Here is a 23529-nt window from a genome sequence, read left to right as displayed (position 1 = left end):
TCACGGGCAACATCATCATAGCATGAAGCATTGCTTTTAACACTGTCTCATGCAATCTTCTTATGAAATCACTATATTTTTCAGACAATGATGAATGTGCCTTACGGACCCACACGTGCTGGAATGATTCAGCTTGTGTTAACTTGGAAGGGGGATTCGACTGCCTCTGTCCCTCAGGACCATCCTGCACTGGTGATTGTCCACACGAAGGTGGCTTGAAGCGAAACGGTCAGGTGTGGACGATGAAAGACGACAGGTGTTCTGTGTGTTCCTGTAAGGTAAACTCAGACAAAATATTTTTTTTTTTGTAGTAAAGTAGACCCTTGGCTGCTTTGCTTGCATTTATTTTAGTTGCAAAATACCACTGTCTATAAATGTTCAAAATTAGGCTTAATCTTTGTGTTCGTGTTAAGGCAGAATTATCTAATTTGAAATGAGTCATAGTCTTAGCCACTTGATTGTTTGGTGTACCACCCATCCCAGTGCTAATCCATTTTTTTTTATATTTCTGTAACTTAAAAAAAATAAAATATAGGCTAAATTTGTGTCTTTGTTTACCCGCATTTTTGGGGATTATAAAGGTACACAGGGTTTGTGATTACCCCTGGAGAACAGCGATAACATATCCAAAATGTTTGTATTTTATTTGTTGTTCGAAATATGTGGAAAAAAGGTATGTGCAGGAAAGAGAGTGTTTTTCTCCCAAAAATGGCATCAATAATGCCAACCTTTCAGAAACAGGAAGAGTTGGAGAAAACCTTTTTTCACATTAGATTTTGCAGTTTTCTATATGGTGGGCAAAACTTTCTGCTATGTATGCTCTGTATTTACTTGCAGTTTGAGAGTGAAAGAGTTGTGAAACCCATGGGTGAACCCAGAGACGTTTACATTTCTGAAAACTAGGCAAAATTCAGAAATCGGAAAAGGGTATTTGCATAGCACACTCATAGTTTTCCTCAAAGGACTTGTTGTAGAAAGTAAACAATGATGAAAGTATGTATGAAAATCTTTTCATCTGCATTTTGTTGTTTTTCCCTCAGATCCTGTCTATACTGAGGCCTTTCTAATGGCGGGGTATATAGTGTTAGTGAGATGGCAAAAAATACGCAGGGGCAGATTTACAAGCCCCGTATACCACATTTGCGCAGCCATTGCGTCACTTTTGTGATGCAGCAGTGGCGTAAAGCAAGCACCATGCTGCGGGATATTTATAACGTGACGCATCTGGGAGATGCGTCTCGTTGTAAAGCCCTGCGCCATATGTGGGTGTTCCGGCGCAGGGGCTGAGTGAAATCTACAAGATTCTACTCAGTCACTTTTAAGGCCATGCTGCGTCGAAACCCTGCGTCTGCTTGCGACGCGATTCCTGCAATGCGTCACCTTTACGGCAGCAGATGCATCACGCATCCGTCTACTCTTGGCCCAGGGTGCGCCGCATTGTAAATGCGGCGCATCCATGGTGGCACAAGAGGTGTCTGCCGTGACGCACAATAACTGGCGCATCCCTGCTGATATACAGGGATGCACCAGTTATTGTAAATCTGCCCCACAGTACCTACAGCTCTGCTTATGATACTTATTCATTGCATTTCAATCATGCTTCAATATTATGCTAAAATCTAATAAATGAAAAAAGGTATGAAGAAAAGCTATGGCCATTGCTATGGCCAGTAATCTGAATTTATGAACAGGGGTTATTATTTGGCAGAAGTAGTTTTTATTTGCACACTGACTTACATTTGAAAGGCAAAAATAAAAGAAATGACATCCATGGATGTCAGCAAGATCGCTGACATCCACGACAGCTTCAACACCATGACCAACCCGACTACGCCAGACTCCACCTCCCCTCTAAACACAACCAGCGCCAACCGCCTGATCTCCTGGTCCAACGTCAACGACGCTGAGACACACAAGGTCATGAACTCCATCCGCTCTGGATCTCCGTCAGACCCGTGCCCACACCACGTATTCAACAAAGCAGACGCAGACATCGCACCCCAACTACAGAAGGTCATCAACATCTCCTTTGAAACAGCGACATTCCCGGAAAGCTGGAAGCACGCCGAAATCAACGCCCTCCTCAAGAAGCCCAAGGCAGATCTCAAGAACATCCGGCCCATCTCCCTGCTCCCGATCCCGGCAAAGGTCATCGAGAAAATCATCAACATGCAATTGGCCCGCCACCTGGAAGACAACAACATCTTGGACCCGTCCCAGTCCGGATTCAGACGAAACCACAGCACCGAACAGCCCTCATCGCCGCCACAGACGACATCTGGCGCCAACTAGACAACAGCGAAACATCAGCCCTCATCCTCCTGGACCTGTCAGCCGCCTTCGACACGGTCTGCCATCGCACTCTAAAGACACGCCTCCTAGAAGCCGGAATCCAAGAGAACGCCCTTGACTGGACCACGTCCTTCCTCTCCGGCATAACCCAGAGTGTCCGCCTCCCACCCTTCCGATCCAAAGCCACGACATCATCTGCGGCATCCCCCAGGGCTCATCTCTCAGCCCGACGCTGTTCAACGTTTACATGGCCCCCCTCGCACAAGTAGCCCACCATCACAACCTCAACATCATCTCCTACGACAACGACACCCAGCTCATCCTCTCTCTCAACAAGGACCCACACACCGCCAAAACCAACCTCCACGGAGAATGAAGGCCGTCACCGACTGGATGAGGCAGCCCTCTGAAGCTGAACTCGGACAAGACGGAGGTTCTCATCATCGAACCCACCCCCTCAGCCTGGGATGACTCCTGGTGGCCGACCACACTGGGAACAGCACCAACACCCACTGACCATGCACGCAACCTAGGATTCATCCTCAACTCCTCCCTCTCCATGTCTAAGCAGGTCAACGCCGTCTCCTCCTCCTGCTACAACACCCTCCGCAGGATCTACAAGTGGATTCAACCGAAACAAGAAGAACGGTGACACAGGTCCTCGTCAACACAAGACTGGAGTATGGCAACGCACTCTACGCAGGAATCCCCGCCAAACACCTACGACGACTACAACGCATCCAAAACACCTCCGCCCGACTGATCGTCAACGTCCCCCGCCGCAGCCACATCACCCCCCACCTGAGAGACCTACACTGGCTCCCCGTCGACAAGAGGATCACCTTCAAGCCCCTCACCCACGCACACAAAGCACTCCACAACCCCGGACCAGCCTACCTGAACAGCAGACTCAGCTTCTACACCCCCACCCGCCAGCTCCTCTCCGCCAGCCTCGCCCTTTCCGCTGTCCCCCGCATCCAACGAATGACCTCCGGCGGCAGATCCTTCTCCTACCTCGCCGCCAAGACCTGGAACACCCTTCCTACTCACATACGGCAGACTCAATACCTACTCGCCTTCAGAAGACTCCTCAAGACCTGGCTCTTCGAGAAGTAGCAGCACCCCCCCCCCTCTCCATAGCGCCTTGAGACCCTCACGGGTAAGTAGCGCGCTTTATAAGTACTCTGATTGATTGATTGTTTGAGGAACAAACCTATAACATTTTGGACTGTGTGGATTGTATGCGGTGTCAATGTGTCTTCATGTACCTACTGTTTTGATCCATTCTTCTCACATGTATAATGCCCACCCACAATGTGAGGTACTGGGTAATGTTGTGGAACAGGTGGAAGCACAGCATAGTAATAGTTTTGCTATTTGCAGGAAGTCCCCTAGTTTTGAACCTAAACATATGACACCTGTCTGGAGTCCGCAACTGTACAATGAGCGCCTTTTCGATCTCAGCCTGGAGAGCACCTCTACCTGGACTGATGCCTGCTGACAAAACATAAACTACTGATAAAACACAAAGCCCTGAAAACATAAACGTAAATAGTAAAGAAAAATAGAATTAAAGTCAACATATTTAAATCGCACAATAGAAAATACCATCCGGTTCATTGATAGACCCTGCCAAAATACTTCAGTACTACACATAACGGGTACATAAATTACTATTAGTAATATTAAAATGTCTCATTCATGTCCAGGCAGCTAACAGGAACCAAGAGAAGGCAAATGGTACTCAACTTGTGGCATTCGTTTTAAGTACCCCTAAGCCATGTTTCATCCTCTCTATGCCTTTGGTGATCACCATGCGCTACAACCAATTCATCCTCTGAATGACATAAACTAGATAAATGAACAATACATGAGCTTCATCTCCAGCTTGTGCTGGGCGTATACAAATGTATTTTGATTTTATATGAACGGTTCCGAAATATAGGGGAAATTGTGAAAGTGTAAAATTCTGAACCTAAATGAAGGTACAAAACTTTAGTCGGTATAGATTACATTTCTTCTAGACAGTGTTCATACTTTGGGGCTGATTTTCTGGTTTGAAATTTCCTTAGTAATCACACTTTCAAAGAGTTTACAGCTAATGTAAATCAAAGCCTGTTCTTATATGCACATTTAACCTCCAGGGGCTGTAAGTAAGTAAAACTTTATTTGATTTTTCAGGAAAATCACAAAAGTATACATGTTAAAATAGAGGAAAAACTCTTGATCACATCCACTCCAAATGATAAGAAGTATAAAACAAGCAAATGGTGGACTATGAAAAAACACGATAAGTTCACAGCATATAAATCAAGCTAAAGGGACAAATCCCACTACAAAGACATATACTAAAAATCACCGCCCATGCATAACACCAGATAAAAAACAAATGAGGAAAAAAAAGGTTGGTGAGTGATATTAAAAGTTGAAAGAAGAGAAACACAGGCCTCACATAATTGAAATTCATCGGCAAAAGGAGTGGAACTTGTAATAAAGTTAGTTTCAGGGAGAGGTACATTGTCACAAGAATATGCCGGAAGGGTCACATTTTTATACCAAGACCTTTTAGGCAGCAGACGTTGATGTAACATGTTAAACTTGAAATGGGTTAGCAACCTACAATGAAAGTTAGACATCTAAAGTGACAATTAGCGCTCCAACAGTTTTCACCATGATAAAATGGTGCATGTTGCGCTTGTGAAGGACTCCATGCTCTCGTTCCACAGCTGTACTTGCAAAAAAGGCTTGCTTTATTCCTGAGCTATCCATTTTTACTATACATTCTGGCTAAATAAAAAGCTGAGGATGGCCCAGAGATTTTTAGGGGACGTATGATGTATGAACTCCATTGGATACTCAACATACCGTCCAAGGCCAGAAAGTCATGTAGGATGAGTCTATTAAGAGACATGTCCTTCTTTAACCAAATGGCCAACCAGAGTAAAAGGGGGTGCAGTCCAATCAAGTCAGAGATGTACCCCAGACCCACTTCCTTATGGAGCATATCAGCGGGATGCTCAGTGGGACTTTGAGAAGACCTTTCAAGAAGGAGTTCTCAGAGACATGTAGTTAGGAGGAAAACAGATAACCCCAGATGTAACATTCATAACAAGCCAATGAAAGCCACTTAGCCCTATAAACTTTGAGCATTGCCTCAACACTGGTATGTCCCATATACTATGCCAGGACACCAACTCCATTAATAGCCGATTTGAACCTCATGCCATGACATGAGATTTAAGAGTATTTGCTATTGAGATCAAGCCCATCCATATAGGTAACAAAAAGGTCTAGGAAACGCTGTAGACCCTTAGCCGTGCGTGACATAAGGACAGGGTCATCCAGGCTGTTTATATTAACAGTGAAGAGAAAGCGGGCCATGGAACACCTCTGAGGCACCGCTGTCTTCAGCTACAGTGGCAGAGTGCATTCTCCATCTGCCCGTATCTAACGGAAGCTGATAAACTCTCATGAAAAGTATGCAAGATGGAGGGAAGGGCTAGTTCGACCACCCAAGGACCCAAGTGTGACCCAGAGCTTTCCTCTGCTGATTTTATCAAAGGCGAGCTTAGATCCATGAAGGCCAAGTAGACCGCTCCTCCTTTTTGCTTAACATGTAAATGATCAGGGTCTGGTGATAGGTGCAGTGTCCGGCATTAAACACATATTGGGCTTCTGAGAAGACGTTCTCATCTTTAGCCCAAGAGGAAAGATGGTCCAACAGGTTCCTTTGGAACACCTTGACCTCACTTTCTGCCAATGATAGCAAGAAGTAGGATCAGGCCTGTTACCTTTCTTAAAAATCAGGACAATAATAGAATGCTTCCAACTAGGGGAGAGCCCCCCTCTGATGGACGCATTGAGGTGCTGTGGCAACATCCTGGGGGCGATTGATTAAAGAAAAGTGCCAAGTTAAAGCATAGCCTAATTATCAAGCAGGATACACATGTGCCTGAACCAGCACAGCAAGCAGCAGTTATCAAGGTTCCTGACTTCCCTGAGGGCCTCCCAATCATCATTTAACTTTGGTGTTCCTCACAGGAGACCCAGTACAGAACTGTTAGACTTGGCATCTTTTGGCGTGTTTCCCCTCACTTTTTGCTTTCTGCCCTCCCGGGTTTGACCCTGTTTTTGCTGGTATAATGTTTCTGTGCGCTGTTCGCACTGCTGATAAGTGGTAAAGCGCTGGGGCTCCTGTTGTAAATTGTGTTATGATTGGATGTGTGACTTACTTGTCAGTCCTCAGTAAAGGGCACTGTGGGTGCTGTGGCTTGTGAGTCAACCACTACTCATGGACCTGCAGCACGGAGTGCTCCACCCACGTACGTAGCCCGAAAAAGGTATAAGTGAATGAAGTTTGGTATGCCTGAACTCAGCGTCGAAAGACGCAGCCTTTACCGAGGGTGCCAATTTAATTCTGAGTTCATAGAGAATAGTGGGTATTATATATCTATCTATATCTCTCTCTCTCTCTCTATATATATATATATATATATATATATATATATATATATATATATATATATATATATATATATATATATATATATATATATATATATATATATTTATATATATATATATATATTATTATCATCACTTGTGCCTCTGTTGGAATGTGGATTGACTGGTTTTTGGACGACTGACGGCTAGAAAGTAGGTAGCCTTCCGTTAGTCTAGGTAGGTCAGGAAAGGGCTAAATTGACCTGGGTTACGGTGGGGAAAGAGAGAGGAGATTTCCTTGCACCTCAAAGCGCCTGGTCTGCCTCTGGCAAAGCAGTCTCCACCTCCTGCCAGGAATTCACGCCAGAGAAGGCCCAACTGGTTCTGGCCAGACACCGACATCCTCTGCCTGGAAGATCAAAGGATTTCTGTGCACAAATATTGGGTCCCAGACCCCTGAACTTTAGAACTCATCTGGATCAAGAAGATTGCACAACAGAAGAGCCGTAGAAGCTGCTTAAAGGAACAACCGCTTTGTTGCGTGCTTTGCTTGGCTGACCTGCAGTGGCTGCTTCTGTCTTGGGCAGGGAAAGGCCAGGACTTGGCTTTCTGTAACTGAACTGGTGAGACTCTCTAGGAGCTTTAGGTAGAGCTTGCCCCCTGTTTATGAAATCTCAGGAACAGCAAATACTTCAGGTTCTTCGAACCGCAGCACTGTGGACTGTGTGTTTTGTGCTGCAACCTGAAGAACGCCACTCAACGACGTCTTCGCCGACCCTGCTGAACCCGTGTCCTGAAGGCACCGCAGAGGGCACCACCGCAATGCTGCACCGTGAACCTGGTCTCACTGACAACGCCTACTGACGCCATCACCAAGCCGATGCTCGCATTACAACCCGTGAGCACCGCTCTCCGCACCGTCTTGCTTCATGCCGAAGCTTTGGCACCACAGAGGGCACTGCGCCATGCCACACCACACCTGGCCTCAACAATGACGCCTGCCGGTGCCATCCATGAGCTGCTGCTCGCACAGTGACCTGTGGGCCCGCACTCTGCACCGCCTCGCTACACGACACTGCCTTGGACTTCCTGATGCCGCCACTTCCCACCGAAAGCAACGCCGCTGCTTGCACCGTGGTACGGGGCACCACTCGTAAGTTACATGATGGACCGCCCTCATCCCAAACCGCAGCCTTGGCCCACTGACGCCGGTGTCATCGACTCTCGTTCGTCAGCTGACAACAGCCCTACAGCAACGACGCCGCCGCTGCTAGCACCATGACCTGCAAGCACCGTTTCGAGCACCGCCTCCATCTCGCACTGCGACCCTGGTCTCACCGGCAATGCCACCTGATGCCGCCACTGAGACGCTGCTCACACCGCGACCTTGGGGCACCACACACCGCACCGCTGCGCGTCACACCGCAGTACCTGACGCCTGTTGGTGCCAGCGCTCTGGATCCCATCAGAAAGGAACTCAAGCTGCAACACGAGTGACAAGGAACTCTTTTTAATCACCGTATGTTTGAACGGTGAACTTTTAAGTATGGTATTGTGGATTTTCATCGTTTTTGGTCTTGTTTTAATTATATAAAAATATTGGATATTTTTCTAAACTGGTCCTTTTGTGGTGCGAAAACTGTCTTACTGTTGGTTATGTGCAAATGCTTTATACACTGCCACTAAGATAAGCCTGGCTGCTCGTGCCAAGCTACTAAGGGGGTGGGCAGGGGTTAATTTAGGCGTGTAACTCCCTTATCCTTACTAGAGTGGTGGTTTTTGCCTGGCTTTAGCTCGCACTCTAGCCTACCAAAAATCCCATTTCTAACAAGAGCATGTCATAATTTACTGATTGACACATTGACCATCAGCCTAAGATTCATGAGCAGTGGAAATGTGGTGTCCCTGGGGAGCAATCTAAGTAGGCCTTTAGAAAAACTGCCTCACTGCTACACAGATCAGTCACAGAGGTATGGCTTCATATAGTGCTGCACTTTGACCTTCCGCTATATAAACTTTATTTGCAGGATAGGTCAGGTGCCCACTCATATCAAATGTTAGGTGTGAAGTATCTGTGGAGTACTGCTTTAAAATAGTTTTTTGCCTTCTTATTTGCTTTTCCCCATTTAAATCTTGGGAAAAATTGCTACCAGAATAGGTAAATTCCAACACTGGTTAAAAGAAGTACTGGCTTTTGCCTTGAAATTATTATTAAGAACTGTAAGCAGTTGAATCATCAGTATTGTTTTGGTTGTGGACTTGCTTCAGATCGGTCGCTCCCCCACGCTCCTCCTCATCTGCAGCTGAAACGCTCCGTGATAACGCATCCCTGGTATCGTTTCTTGTGATTACTACAGCACTGTTTGTTTACTGAGCTCCATAGCATCGTAGCGCTTTTTCACGCATAGCGCCGCTGTTAGTATTTGGCATAATTAGCGCGACCTCGCTCAGGCTGTTGTGCTAACTTTTCTTGTGTCTGTGCATTTGTTTTGATTGTACTGCTCACTCGACGCATTTGTAATTGCTGCCCCTGTCTGCCTTTCCCTTTGACCCTCCATTTTGATGTTGGTATCCCCTGGCCCGCCCCTCATCCACACTACCGCCTCCCTGCTGCCCCTCCCACGCTCCGCCCCCTCCACTGTCCATTTATGTCAGATGGACCCATGCGCAGCGTCCACGCGCTACGTCCACGCCGAAGGTGCGCCAAAGGTAAGCCCGACTACGCCCGTCCGTGCCTGGCCCACGCCCAGCGCCAGACCCCCTTTCCCCTGTACCCCCCACCCCACCCGCATCTCATACGACGCCTCCACCCTCTGAGCCCTAAACCCCGGCCGACTCCCCAACTGCGTCCAAGCCGCTCCCGGACACATCATGGACCCTTCGCTTGCTACTCCTGCAAGTTCGACGGCACCAAGAATGACTTCTCATCCACGAACACAAAACAAATATCTGACACCAACCACCTACAATGCATCCTGCTCAACACCCGCTCAATCCACAGGCACGCCATCGACCTCTGGAATCTACTAGACACCATCTCTCCAGACGTCGCCTTCCTAACAGAAACATGGATGAACGCCACATCAGCCCCAGACATCACCATTGCCATCCCGGAAGGCTATAAGATCATCCGTAAGGACCGTACCTACCAAACAGGAGGAGGCATCGCTATCGTCCATAAGAAATCCATCCGCATCTCAACCAGCTCAGACGTCAATCTCGCCAACACTGAACTCCTTCACTTCCAGATCCACATCGACCCCAAGACCACACTCAGAGGCACCCTCCTCTACAGGCCACCAGGACCCCGTGCACAATTCAGTGAGGACATTACGGACTTCATCACCCCACACGCCCTCCCCTCCGAGGATTACATTCTTTTGAGAGACCTCAACTTTCACCTTGAAAAGAACAACAACCGCAACACCACCACCCTTCTGGACAACCTCGCCAACCTCGGCCTTAAACAACTTGTCACTACCCCCACCCACATCGCAGGTCACACACTCGACCCTATCTTCACCTCCAGCAAACATGTCTCCTTCAGCCACACCACAGCTCTCTTTTGGACGGACCACAGCTGCGTTCACTTTACCTACAACAAGACCACATCCAACAACCATCCTCAACCCACTCTGCGAAGAAACTGGAACAAAATCACCATCGACCAGATCTCCTCATCGCTTCTTCAAAACCCCCCCGCCCACTCCTCAAACCCCCACCAAGCAGCCATTAACCTCACCCAATGGCTATCCAACAGCGCCGACATCCTAGCACCGTTGAAAAAACGTCAAATCAAACTAGGCAGCAATAAGGCCTCCTGGTTCAACGATGATCTTAAGAAATCCAAGAAACTCTGTCGCTCCCTTGAGAAGGCCTGGAAGAAAGACCCAAACACCAGCACCAAGGACGCTTTCAAAAACGCCACCCGTATACACCACCAACTGATCCGGAACGCCAAGAAAGCCGCTTTCAAGGACCGACTAGATAGCAACGCCCACAACAGCAAGGAATTATTCAACATCATCAAGGAATTTACCAACCCCTCAGCCAACTCCAACGAAATCACCCCCTCTCAAGCTCTCTGCGACGCCCTAGCCTCATTCTTCCACAACAAGATTGCAGACATCCACAACAGCTTCGACAACCGACCCGAAGACCAACCCACCCAACCCTCTGCAGGACCCCCACCCCCCTTGTACATCCTCAATGACTGGAACCCAATCTCCACTGAGGACACCATCCGCCTGATGAACTCTATCCACTTAGGATCCCCCACAGACCCATGCCCTCACCACATCTTTAACAAAGCAGACTCCATTATAGCACCGCACCTCCGAGACGTCATCAACTGCTCCCTCAACTCCGCCACCTTCCCGGAAAGTTGGAAACATGCCAAACTCAGCGCCCTTCTGAAGAAACCCACAGCTGACCCCACCGAACTCAAAACCTACCGCCACATCTCGCTCCTTCCATTCCCGGCCAAAGTCATTGAGAAAGCTGTCAACAACCAGCTTGCCGCCTTCCTCGAAACCAACAAATCCCTCGACTCCTCTCAGTCCGGCTTCCGAGCAAAACACAGCACTGAGACTGCACTCATCGCAGCAACAGACGACATTCGAACTCTGCTAGACAACGGAGACACAGTCGCCCTCATCCTCCTCGACCTCTCCGCAGCCTTTGACACAGTTTGTCATAGCACCTTAATACAACGCCTCAGAAACATCGGAATCCAAGGAAAAGCACTGGAATGGATCACCTCGTTCCTTGCCGGAAGAACTCAGAGAGTCCGCCTTCCTCCATTCAAATCAGAAGCTACCGGCGTGCCACAAGGATCTTCACTCAGCCCCACCCTCTTCAACGTATACATGAGCCCTCTCGCGGCTATCCTATGCCAACACAACCTCAACATCATCTCCTACGCTGATGACACTCAACTGATACTATCACTCACCAAAGACCCTAACACCGCCAAAACCAACCTACATGAAGGAATGAAAGAAGTTGCCGAGTGGATGAAGTACAGCCGTCTAAAACTGAACTCTGACAAAACTGAAGTCCTTATCCTAGGTACCTCCCCCTCCGCCTGGGATGACTCTTGGTGGCCAGAGGCCCTTGGAAAAGCACCCATCCCGACGGACCACGCACGGAACTTAGGTGTCATCCTGGACTCCTCTCTCTCTATGAACAAACAAGTCAACGCCGTCTCATCTTCTTGCTTCAATATTCTTCGCATGCTCAAAAAAACTTTTCGCTGGATCCCCACCGAAACTAGAAAAACGGTCACCCACGCACTGGTCACGAGCCGCATGGACTACGGTAACACCCTATACGCCGATACCACCGCAAAACTCCAGAAAAAACTCCAACGCATCCAGAACGCCTCAGCCAGACTCATACTAGACATCCCGCGTAAAGACCACATCTCTGGACACCTGAAAAACCTCCACTGGCTCCCCGTTAGCAAGAGGATTACTTTCCGCTTCCTAACCCACGCACACAAAGCACTCTACGAACTTGGACCCGAATGCCTCAACTCACGACTTTCCTTCTACACCCCCTCCCGCCACCTACGATCCTCCAACCAAGCCCTTGCAACTGTACCTCGCATCAACAAAACCACCATGGGAGGCAGATCCTTCTCCTACCTGGCAGCTAAAACCTGGAACTCACTTCCCACTCACCTTCGCCTCACTCAGAACCACCTTACATCCAGAAAGCAACTTAAAACCTGGATATTCGACAAGTAATTCTCCACCCTTCCTCAAGCGCCTTGAGACCCTCTGGGTATGTAGCGCGCTATATAAATCACTTGACTTGACTTGACTTGACTTGACATTGATAAACCTTTTTCTGAAGCAGAATTTGCCTAACTTATTTTTTAGGTTATACTGACCTGCTAAGGTTTTGGAGACCAAAAGAGCACTGTCAGAGAAAAAAAAGTGTTGCAATCATTTCACCTCTGATGTAGGGGAAGTCTTTCTATACTATAATAAACCCTGGACATGTCAATCTAATTATTGGGCCTATTGGTTGTGTGTAAATTTCTGAACTCCCCTCCCCCCCATGGCTCCCTGTAAAACCAAGATAGGGGCCCAGAAGCCTCTGCCCCCGTACAGCTCTCCAAAAACGATGTGACAGTAACCTACTAATCCTTAGTGTCTAGTTTTTATTTCTGGCCCCTTGGATGTACAAATTGGATTTAAATCCTGAATTCACCTCCCAAGGGAGGAGAAAGACTCTGGGGGTCCATGAGATAGCGTGTTGCACCCAGAAGCCAATACGGGCCTGCTTCCCACAATTTATATAATAAAAAACGTTACTTCTGGTGTCTAGTGGTGCTCTTGTGGTGCTTTCTGCCACCCGGATGGCAGAAAAACTCTTTAGATCCTAATAGTGTCTGGCAGTCCAATCACAGACGTTCCAGTTTCGATACCCTATTAAGTTGTATTTATTGTACTACTCTAGTGTTTTGTTTAGCTTTGTGTCCTGCTGGGATGGGTAGAGTGTGACAAATCCCCTAAATCTGCATCTCATCTCCCCACTGGGAGGAAGATATACTGTTTGTGCTCTAGAGTATGAGGAATACTCTTTTTAAAAATAACTTTCATAGTGTATAGGCAGCTTTCTGTCATCTTAGTTTGTGCAGATTGGAGGTAAAGCCTCCCATCTGATCACCTACATTTGGGACAGAAAGACTGTCTGGGCCGTTAGGGAGTGGGGCAGTTCAATGCTACAGGAGCCTCTCCCCCACCCCAATATATTTTATTTTACTGGAGCTAATGTGATTTCTGTCCCCCTGAGGTAGGTATATTTGGGGTAAAAACTCGAATCTGCTCCCTTAGTATTTCAGACAGATTATAAAGGGCTTAGGTGAAAGGGGAAGCATAACCCCATTAGTGGGTAGATACTCCCTCCATGAAAAACAACTCTGGTGGTTTAGTGGTGCTTACTCCTGGTTTAGGATTTCCCTCCCCAAGGAGTGATCTAATAGGGAGAAGTACCATTGAAAGGGGAGAATCCCTCCTTTACAATGATTCCTCTCTCATTCGGTGCTCAGAGGTAATTAGTTGTACTCCAAACTCAATCAGCACAAGCTAAACGCTCCAGCTATTTTCAGGTTCTCAATTTCATAATTGGCGGTGTAAGTGCACAAAACTCACTGATTGCCAGAGGCTAGCATAAGAATGATAATGGTAATGGCAAACTGAAAACCTGGTTCTTTTCCAACCTCTAGCCGCACCTCACCTTTCAGCTGCCTCCTGTCCGTAGCGCCGGGACACCCCCGTCGGGGGTAGCTGCGCGCTTTATAAGCTCCTAAATAAATAAAATAAATAAATAGTAAACACAGCAATATAAATTCTTACAATCATTCATAAATGTACCTCGTTGAAGTGTTTTTCACCCATCCCTGTTAACTAGTGCTGTAGCACAAATGCATTAAATATATGTTTGATAATATATTGTAATGCCACTTTTATAGCGCTGTATACCCTTGATGTGACAATGGAGCTCATTAGGGATGGGTATTGGCTTCTGCCGTAGTGGGGTGGATGGTTGTAAGAGTGTAGGATCTGCACATGTGTATTAGTGACCGACAGTTGCATTTATCATGTTGTAGATTTCAACATCCAGGGAAGTGGTGGTGTGAAAGGGCGTGAGCAGTACTGAACACAAACTTGATACTTTTTTAAAAATTCTGTCTGTTTATATTTTATATTTAAGTTTATCTGGTCATAGAAGACGTGGAACCAAAATAACGTTCAGAGACTCTGAAATCACAAAAACTAGCAGTCGTACTTCAACCACTATGTTGAGTTTAGCCATGTGCAACATTGTAAAGTTCTCCCTCCACAACTATTTCAACTCTTTACTCACAATGTTACAATTTATATGTACTTTGTAAACTGTGTGTAGGTTCTGTCCCACTTCTGCTGTCCAAACTTCTAGGACAAAGAAGGACTAACCAACAGTTAATTATTTGACATATTTTCATTTACTCTGCTTTCCTTGTCAATCAATCAATCAATCAGAACAATTTGTAAAGCGCGCAACTCACCCGGAAGGGTCTCAAGGTGCTGGGGGCGGGGGGGGTTGGGGCGGTCCGTTACTGCTCGAAAAGCCAGGTCTTGAGTTGTTTCCTGAAGGAGAGATGATCCTGGGTCAGCCGCAGGTGGATGGGGAGGGAGTTCCATGTCTTGGCCGCCAGGTAGGAGAAGGATCTTCCTCCGGCGGTGGTTCTGTGGATGCGTGGTACGGTGGCGAGGGCGAGGCTGGTCGATCGCAGCTGGCGGGTGGGCGTGTAGAAAGTGAGGCGATTGTTGAGAAAAGTGGGGCCAAGGTCGTGGAGAGCTTTGTGTGCGTGGGTGAGGAGTCAGAACGTGATCCTCTTGCTGACGGGGAGCCAGTGCAGGTCTCTCAGGTGGGCGAAGATGTGGTTGTGGCGAGGGATGTCCGGGACGAGTCGTGCAAAGGCGTTCTGTATGCGTTGAAGTCTTTTCTGTAGTTTGGCGGTGGTTTCCGCGTAGAGGATGTTCCCTTAGTCCATTCAGCTGATGACGAGTGCCTGGGTGACCGTCTTCCTGGTTTCGGTGGGGATCCAGCGGAAGATCCTTCGCAGCATGCGCAGAGTGTTGACCCAAAATGACGATAAGGCATTGACTTGTCTGGTCATTGAGAGGGCGGAGTCCAGGATGAAGCCCAGGTTTCGTGCATGGTCCGTTGGCTTGAGGGTGGTGCCCAGGGCGTGGGGCCACCAGGAGTCGTGTGCAAGAACTACAAGGTGTGGGATGTGCACAGCCTATGTTAAATGTGATGGTTAACTGTGCCTCCTGGGTATCACTCTCCTCCTAGAGACCAAGAGTCGTCCCAGGCGGTGGGGGATGATCCCAGGATGAGGACTTCCATCTTGTCTGAGTACAGCTTCAGGCGGCTGTTCTTCATCTATTCGGCGACGTCCTTCATTCCCTCGTGTAGGCTGGCTCTGGCGTTGTCTGGGTCGTTGGTGAGGGAGAGGATCAGCTGGATGTCCTCGGCGTATGAGATGATGTAAAGGTTGTGTTGGCGTGCGATGCTTGCGAGGGAGCTCATGTAGACGTTGAAGAGGGTGGGGCTGAGCGAGGAACCTTGAGGTACGCCACAGATGACTTCGGTGGCCGCGGATCGGAATGGAGGGAACTCTCTGGGTTCTTCCGGCGAGGAACAAGGTGATCCACTCCAGTGCATTCCCTTGGATTCCGATGTTGCTGAGGCGCTGTATTAGAGTGCGGTGGCAGACTGTGTTGAATGCTGCAGAGAGGTCCAGGAGGATGGGGGCAGCTGTTTCCCCGTTGTCAAGCAGGGATCTGATGTCGTCTGTGGCTGCGATGAGGGCGGTCTCGGTGCTGTGGTTGGCTCGAAAACCAGACTGTGAGGGGTCGAGGGATCCGTTCATCTCGAGGAATACGATGAGCTGTATGTTGAGGGTCCTCTCGATGACTTTGCCAGGAAAAGGGAGGAGCGAGATGGGGCGGAAGTTCTTGAGGTCTGCGGGGTCCGCTGTCGGTTTCTTCAGGAGGACGCTGAGCTCGGCATGCTTCCAGCTCTCCGGGAAGGTGGCGGTATTGAAGGAGATGTTGATGATGTTCCGGAGTTGGGGTGCGATGATGGAGCCGGCCTTGTTGAAGACGTGGTGGGGGCAGGGGTCGGTAGGGGATCCGAAGTGGATGGTGTTCTTCGTGCGGGTGGTGTCTTCGGTGCTGAACGGGGTCCAGTTGCAGAGGGTGGTGGTGGGGGGCATTGTTTTGGTGGTTGGGAGCGTGGTTGGTGCATCGAAGCTGTTGTGTATGTCGGCCATCTTGCGGTGGAAGAAGGAGGCGAGTGAGTCTCAGAGGTCTTGCGAGGGTGTGATGTCGTTGTTTCCGGCGCTGGGGTTGCAGAGCTTTTTGACGATGCAGAAGAGTTCCTTGCTGTTGTGGGTGTTGTTGTCCAGGCGTTCTTTGAATGATGTACTTTTGGTGGTGCGGATCAGCTGGTGGTGGTGGCGTTCTTGAGGGCGGTCATGTTTTCTGTGGTCTGGTCATGGCGCCAGGCTTTTTCGAGGGTGCGGCAGTATTTCTTGGATGTTTTGAGTTTGTTGGTGAACCACGATGCTTTTTTGCTGCCGTGTCTGCTGGGAGGGTTCTTCATTGGTGCGAGGTCATCGGCGCAGTTGATGAGCCACTGTGTGAAGATGCAGACTGCTTCGTTGGGGTCCGTCGTGTTGGTGGGACGGTTCTGGCTGAGGGAGGTGGTGAGCTGGTCGGCAGTGATCTTGCTCCATATGGATGTGAAGCTGATGAGAAATAGGTGTTCCAATGCATGCTACCAACTCTCGAGGGGACGAGGAATCGTGGCAGATTGCGGTGATGCAACATCATCATCATTGTGGAAGGTATAGTTGAGGTGATCCCACTCCTGTTGTAGACAGTATAGCTGAGGTCCTGCTCCATGTGTCCTTATCACCCAGAAGTCGATTATAACCGGCTGGGTATTCCTGTTTTCTTACGAAAACCACATTACAGGTATCCCAGTGATTCTCACCTTCAATCCATTCACTGTAAATATGTGGAAATACGCCAGAGTTTAGAGAAAACATGTGATAATCGGTACAGTAATATAGACATTAGCATGTTATTCCCCAATTAAGACTGGTACATTTAAAATAGCCTAGTAAGAACAGAAAAATCACTGTGAATTGGTAATACCAAATGCAAAAATACTATACCTTCCTTCTATTATTGTCACCACAAAAACAGACATTCTTAAAAAATATATAGTTTCCCTTTACACTTAAGAAATAGGTCTCTAAAATCATGAGTGTCTAGGTAAGTATCACTTCAAAATTTATGGAAAATATTCATGAAAAATACTCCTAAAAAGTCGAAATTCTATTTTTTTTATTTTTTTTCTAGGATTGGCAGTAATTGTTTTTATGGATAGAAATATAGCTCTTATTATCCCCCATGGCACATAGAGAACATAAGAATTGAAACCCATCATTGCCTTGAAATTTATTGAGAAATTCTCAGAATCAATTATGCGGCATGTAGGGCAAAGATTAGCTTTGTTTCCATAAAAGTGTCAGCCGATCCAGAGGTGACCTGGTAATGATTTGCAATGACATTTTCATGCAAATATAGAGGCGTGTGCGGTGAAATTTACCCTTGGCAAAACTCACCTTATCATTACATTAAATGCTAATCATCCTGGGTTCTGCACAGACTGTTTGTGCTGCAGGATGAGTTCAAATTCTTGCATGAAAAATGTAAAAGAGAAGGGCTCCAAATGTCATGCAAATTGATTCAAGCTAAAGCAAATGTCAAAAATAGTCCACCTTTTTGTTACAGGGCAATCTTTGCATAATACTCTGCTATTTGTTTACTTTTGTTATGAAAACACCAAAATATTATACTCACAAGTGGACGACTGTTGACCCTGTACAGGCCTTTCACATCCATTGCTATGTTAGGGTCAGAAACAAAAGCAAATATTTGGCCTGCCTTTTCTGCAGTTGATAAGTAATTTAACTTTCTTATGTCCCCTCCAATTATCTATGTATTTATGCACGGTTTGTTTGCGCTGCAAGGTGCAATAAGACATTTTAATTATTTTCTGAAATGAGATGTAATATGCTAATATTCGCAGAAAGCCTGCAGGGGCTACTGCCATGCTGTTAACCGTCATGATTAGTATCTGAAATGCCTTGCCAGTGCAGTGGGGCGTTTTGTCAAAAGAAATCAAGCCTCGGTAATCCACTTTTTTGACAGCTCCTTGGCAAAATGATATGAAGGTTTGGATGGTGCTTGTTTTCACAAGAGTACTATTTAGTACCACAAATTTGCCAAAAGGTTTTGCTACTCTGCTCCAATTCATTCTGATAATTATTTCTGTTTTGTGTAAAATAGTGTTCATAATTTGTCCATCCTGAAAACTGACATTACATTATGATACAGCTAAACAACCCTACCCACTGTAAAGTAGCACACTCTTAAAATGAGTAATTTGATGCTAGATGGAACTGCACTGCATTACTGCGTTTCTGTCTGGTGTAAGTCAAAACTTTTTTACCCAGTAATATAATATATAGTATCAGAAAGTCATGGTTTTGCCCTGTACACCTAGATTTTTATGTCTGGTACTGGTGGTAACTACATTTGACTACTGTGCCCTGGGCTCGGCCTACTTGGCCGAGGGGCAGTGCTCTGAATAATTAGGTAGATACAATTGGGTACACTTACCATTGCGAATGACAGACCCAATAAGTCCTACGTATATAATAGGGCCAGGGGGCTCAAACTACCTATAAGTCCCTAATTTATAATAGGGCATGGTGGTTTAGAGGCCACGCTGATTTCCTAAACTTCCATGTGCGCACTGCTGCGTGCCTGCTGTCATTTTAAGGACAGCCTTGCTTTGCAGACTGGCTTTAAAAGTAAATTCAATACAAATTCCACTTTGGTGGTATTGACACTCTAAAAGTTATAATCTACCTTCTAGTTACATATTAGTCGCCCCTAATGTCTCCCCTAGGGGTGGAGTGCTATGTAATTATGAGCAGGGACCCTTTAAAAGATGCTGTGTGTGCCCTTGTGAGGGAAACACTGCCCATTTCATGTTTTCCCAATTTAGGTACTTAGCTCCATAGGCTAACATTGCAACATTTTATTTAGTAGGCCAGTTGCTAGGAAAGGAGTGATATAACATACAAGGACTTAAAATATTGGTATTGATGAATTCAACACCTTGCCACTGTTTAATTTGTCATAACTAGTACAGAAACAAGTTATAAGACTTTCTTTTTTCTCTGAGCCAAAACCCAGTCTTCTAACAGTCTCCCTTGATTGGTCAACTCTAACAGGCTTAGCCAGGCTCCTGTGATCAGGTGATAAGTGGCCTGGCCGGAGCAGAGGTTATCTGATGAATGGAGCTCTGCAACTGCAATGACCTGTGAAATGTCCACTCCTGGGCACCCCAAGGTAAAACCAGGCATCCCAGCGCTTTTGGGGCTGTTGCTGAGATTAAGCAAGCTATTGCCCAGAGTTGCAGAGTGGAACCCATAATTAGAATAGGCACTGTGGCAAGAATTATGAGGTCCGAGGAAATTCAGCCCAAGTCCTGCCGAGGCAGGTATTGAACCCTGGCCAGACCTCTACATCAGGGTCTGCCGCTCTAACCATTGAGCCACACTTCTCCACATGGGGGTCTCTACTTTCCAGGTTGTTAGTCTGTTTGAGTATGGACCCTTTTTCCTATTCAGGGTACAGGATTACACTCCTAAAACAAACCCTGCACATCCCCTTGGTACATTGGCGTGAGCAGTCAGGCTTATCTTGGAGGCATTGAGTAAACCATTTGAACATAACATGCAAAAGGACACCGCACCAGTTTAGAAAAATATACAATATGTATCTGTGTAAAACAAGCCCAAAATGATAAGAATCCGACATACAGTAATCAAAATATGTACTTTGCAAGAATAACCCTAAAAATGCTGTTCCTTGAAGGCGGTGGCTCTGTCCGGTGCTACCGCAGTGCTGACCACAACGTAACCCAACAGTTTCAGTCAACCACCTCAGTGTGGACCGTCATCAGTATTACAGACTTATAAACAGTACCTTTTATTCGGAAGATCGCGGCGGTGTGGGCTAGCAGTGGTGATCATCGAGGCTGGGGTGTGAAGTGGAGTGGAGCGGTGCAGGAAGCAGCTCAGTCGTGGTCATGCAGCGGCATCGGTGAGACCAGGGCTGCGGTGCAAAACAAGGTGGCGCTCATTCTGACTGTCACAGTGCAAGCAGCTGCTTCGTTGAAGATCAGTGGTCGATGGGGCTAGCTTCAAACGTAAGAAGGGAAATGGTTTACTCACCTCTTTTTGCCTGCTCACCCCGGTCCACCCCGGCTGTGTGCCATTTGTGTGGAGGGCGGAGCAGAGTGTGTCACATCCAGTCTGGCAGGCAGAGGCGCTCCTTCCGCTTGATGGCCTACAAAGACCTTGAGGGAATCGGACGCGCTGAGACACTCGAGGTGAGACTGAGTGTGCGCTAATGTCCATAATATTTGCTGTGATAATTTTAAACTTGGACTGAATGTTTTAAATGTAACAAATGTTTTAAATTGCACTAGCTCTCGATAGTGAGCTCTTGCACAATGTAAGAACGAAAGTGTTTACTGACCTCTTTTTGCCTGCTCGCCCCGGTCCACCCCGACTGTGTGCCGTTTGTGTAGAGGGCGGAGCAGAGTGTGTCACATCCGGTCTGGCATGCAGCGGGCGAACCGCTGGTGCGCCAAAGGCAAGCCCGTCGGCGCCCATCCGCGCCCGACCGGAACCAGGGGCCATGAACCCTGGCCCTGTGAGGATTTCAGAGCGGATCAAATACTCTAAAGAGGCACTACTAAAACTGAACAAGCCCATCAGCGCTAACTGCAAGCATACAGTGCAGCTTGACAACAGGGCACTAACATGCAGGCACTTCAATACTACATTTAGCTGCCATACATACACCACAGGAGAACCAAAAACATAGCTTGTTCTACTGAACTGCAGATCCATGGCTAAACACAAGTACGAGATACATGACCTACTAGAGGAAAAGTCAGCCTTGTTGCTGACTGAAACATGGCTTAATGAAACCTCAACACCAGATGTGATAGATGCCATCCCTAACGGCTACTGCCTAATCAGGCGAGATAGGGTAGGCCAAAGAGGAGGTGGAATTGCCATTATCCATAAAGAAGAGATAAAATGTGAGGTCCAACAAAGTGACCTAGATAGCTGCGTGGCACTCTTCTTCACGCTAGCAATAACAGAAGATAACACCATAACAGGCTTCCTTATCTACCGCCCACTCGGTCAAACTACAACATTTGTGGCAAGTCTGGAGGATAAAATAGTCCACCCAGCACTGAGATATAACAAGTTTTTTGTATTAGGGGACCTAAATATACATTTCGACGATATAGACAATAAAGAAGTAAATGCATTCTGCAAAGACCTTCTTGCACTTAACCTTACACAAAAAGTGGAGTCACAAACACATCAAGGGGGGGCCCATTCTAGACCCGATATTTACCAATTGCACTGAAATTGAAACACGAACGCCATGGCCAAATCCATTGTCCGATCGTAATTTAGTCCCTTTTTCCTTACCCTCTCAGAGAATGAAGACACAACATCATAGAGAAGCAATCACTACTAGAAAGTTGGCCAAATTTTAACTCCACCTCTTTCTTACAAACTCTTGAGAAACAGAAGCCAATGTTGGACCCTGACATTAATAAAGCTAATGACCAGATAGAGGCATGGATTGCTGATGTTCTAGATGAAGTTGCACCCTGGCGCATAAGAATACCAAAAAGACCTAAAACAACTGTCCCTTGGTACAATGAGGAACTAAGAAAGTCTAGGTAAACATCCAAAAAGCAGAAAGAACCTGGAGGAAATATTACTGTAATAAATCCAAGGAAGAATATAAAAAGGAAATGAAAACCTATCACTCACTGATGAAGAAAACCAGGTGTGAATTCTACACACATAAAATAGACACAGCCAACAATTCACATAAATAAATGTTCATCATCCTAAAATCCCTTAAAATTCAAAAAGAAAAGACAGCCGATATCCCAGATACCAAAGAAAGCTGCAACGAGATAGCTGAATTCTTTTCAAACAAAGTAAGTAAAATATACAAGACGTTTCCGGAAGATGCATGGCTAGAGACTATGATGCACGCTGGCGAAATGACAACCTCAGTTAAAGTAACTCTGGAGAGCTTTACAATGCCAGAAAGCACGGAACTACAAGCCGTAATAAAAGGAATAAAATCAGGTTCGCCCAGAGACCCGAAGCGACCTGAGAAAATGATAGAGAGGTTGGAAATAATCCTACCTTACATTAAGGATCTCATTCTGCGCTCCTTCCAGACGGGTATAGTCCCTATGAAATGGAAGCAAGCCATTGTTAGACCACTTAAGAAAAAACCCACTCTAGATTTCACCAGACTAGACAATCTGCACCCAATCTAACTTCTCCCATTCGTGGCTAAAATTTCTGAAAAAATCATTAATAAACAGCTAGTTCCCCACATCAACATGAACGACCTATTACACCCCTCACAATCAGGTTTTAGAATGGCACACTCAACAGAATCAGCACTATTAATGGCGACAGAAGCTCTGAGGAAACATGTGGATGAGGGACAAACAGCCGCGCTGATCCTATTGGACCTCAGCGCGGCATTTGACACCGTCTCACATCTACTACTACTTCAGAGATTAGAGACCTGCGGCATTAGGAGTACAGCCCTGAAGTGACTTATTTAATTCCTAGAGGAACGGAGCTTCTAAGTGGCCGTAAAGAACACAACTGTCTGATTGATAGCTACCCTCTGCCTCAAGGAGTACCACAGGGATCAATCTTAATCCCCACACTCTTTAATCTGTATGTGAGACCACTGGCACACTTTGTAGAGAAACACGAGGTGTCAATAGTATCTTATGCTGACGACACGCAACTAATTGTAAAGCTATCCCAAAACAAAGACCAGGCAGCGACTTGCTTTGCGAATTGTCTTAAAGAAGTGGCTGACTGGATGTAAAACCACTACCTACGGTTAAATGGTAACAAAATGGAGGTATTAATGGTAGGGAAGACACCCACCATTTGGTCATCTGCTTGGTGGCCAGAAGTACTGGGCCAAGTCCCCCTCCCCAAGCCTGAGGTGAAAAATCTTGGAATTTGGTTAGACCACAAACTAATCTTCGGCAATCAAATCCAGAAGG

General features: G+C 46.8%; 1 protein-coding gene across 1 annotated transcript in view; it reads left to right on the top strand.

Moving 5' to 3' along the window:
• The window catches only part of NELL1 (neural EGFL like 1), a 3816074-nt gene that overhangs the window by 3527302 nt on the left and 265243 nt on the right, over positions 1–23529 (top strand). The window contains exon 16 of the mRNA XM_086959505.1: positions 85–278. Coding sequence (XP_086815631.1) covers positions 85–278 — 194 coding nt within the window. The remainder of the gene's footprint in view (positions 1–84; positions 279–23529) is intronic.

The sequence above is a fragment of the Lissotriton vulgaris genome, chromosome 2_2 (assembly GCF_964263255.1).
Source record: "Lissotriton vulgaris chromosome 2_2, aLisVul1.2, whole genome shotgun sequence".
NCBI classification, from domain to species: domain Eukaryota; kingdom Metazoa; phylum Chordata; class Amphibia; order Caudata; family Salamandridae; genus Lissotriton; species Lissotriton vulgaris.
The sequence above is the reverse complement of the archived record's forward strand: the minus strand, read 5'-3'. Positions and strand labels throughout refer to the sequence as shown.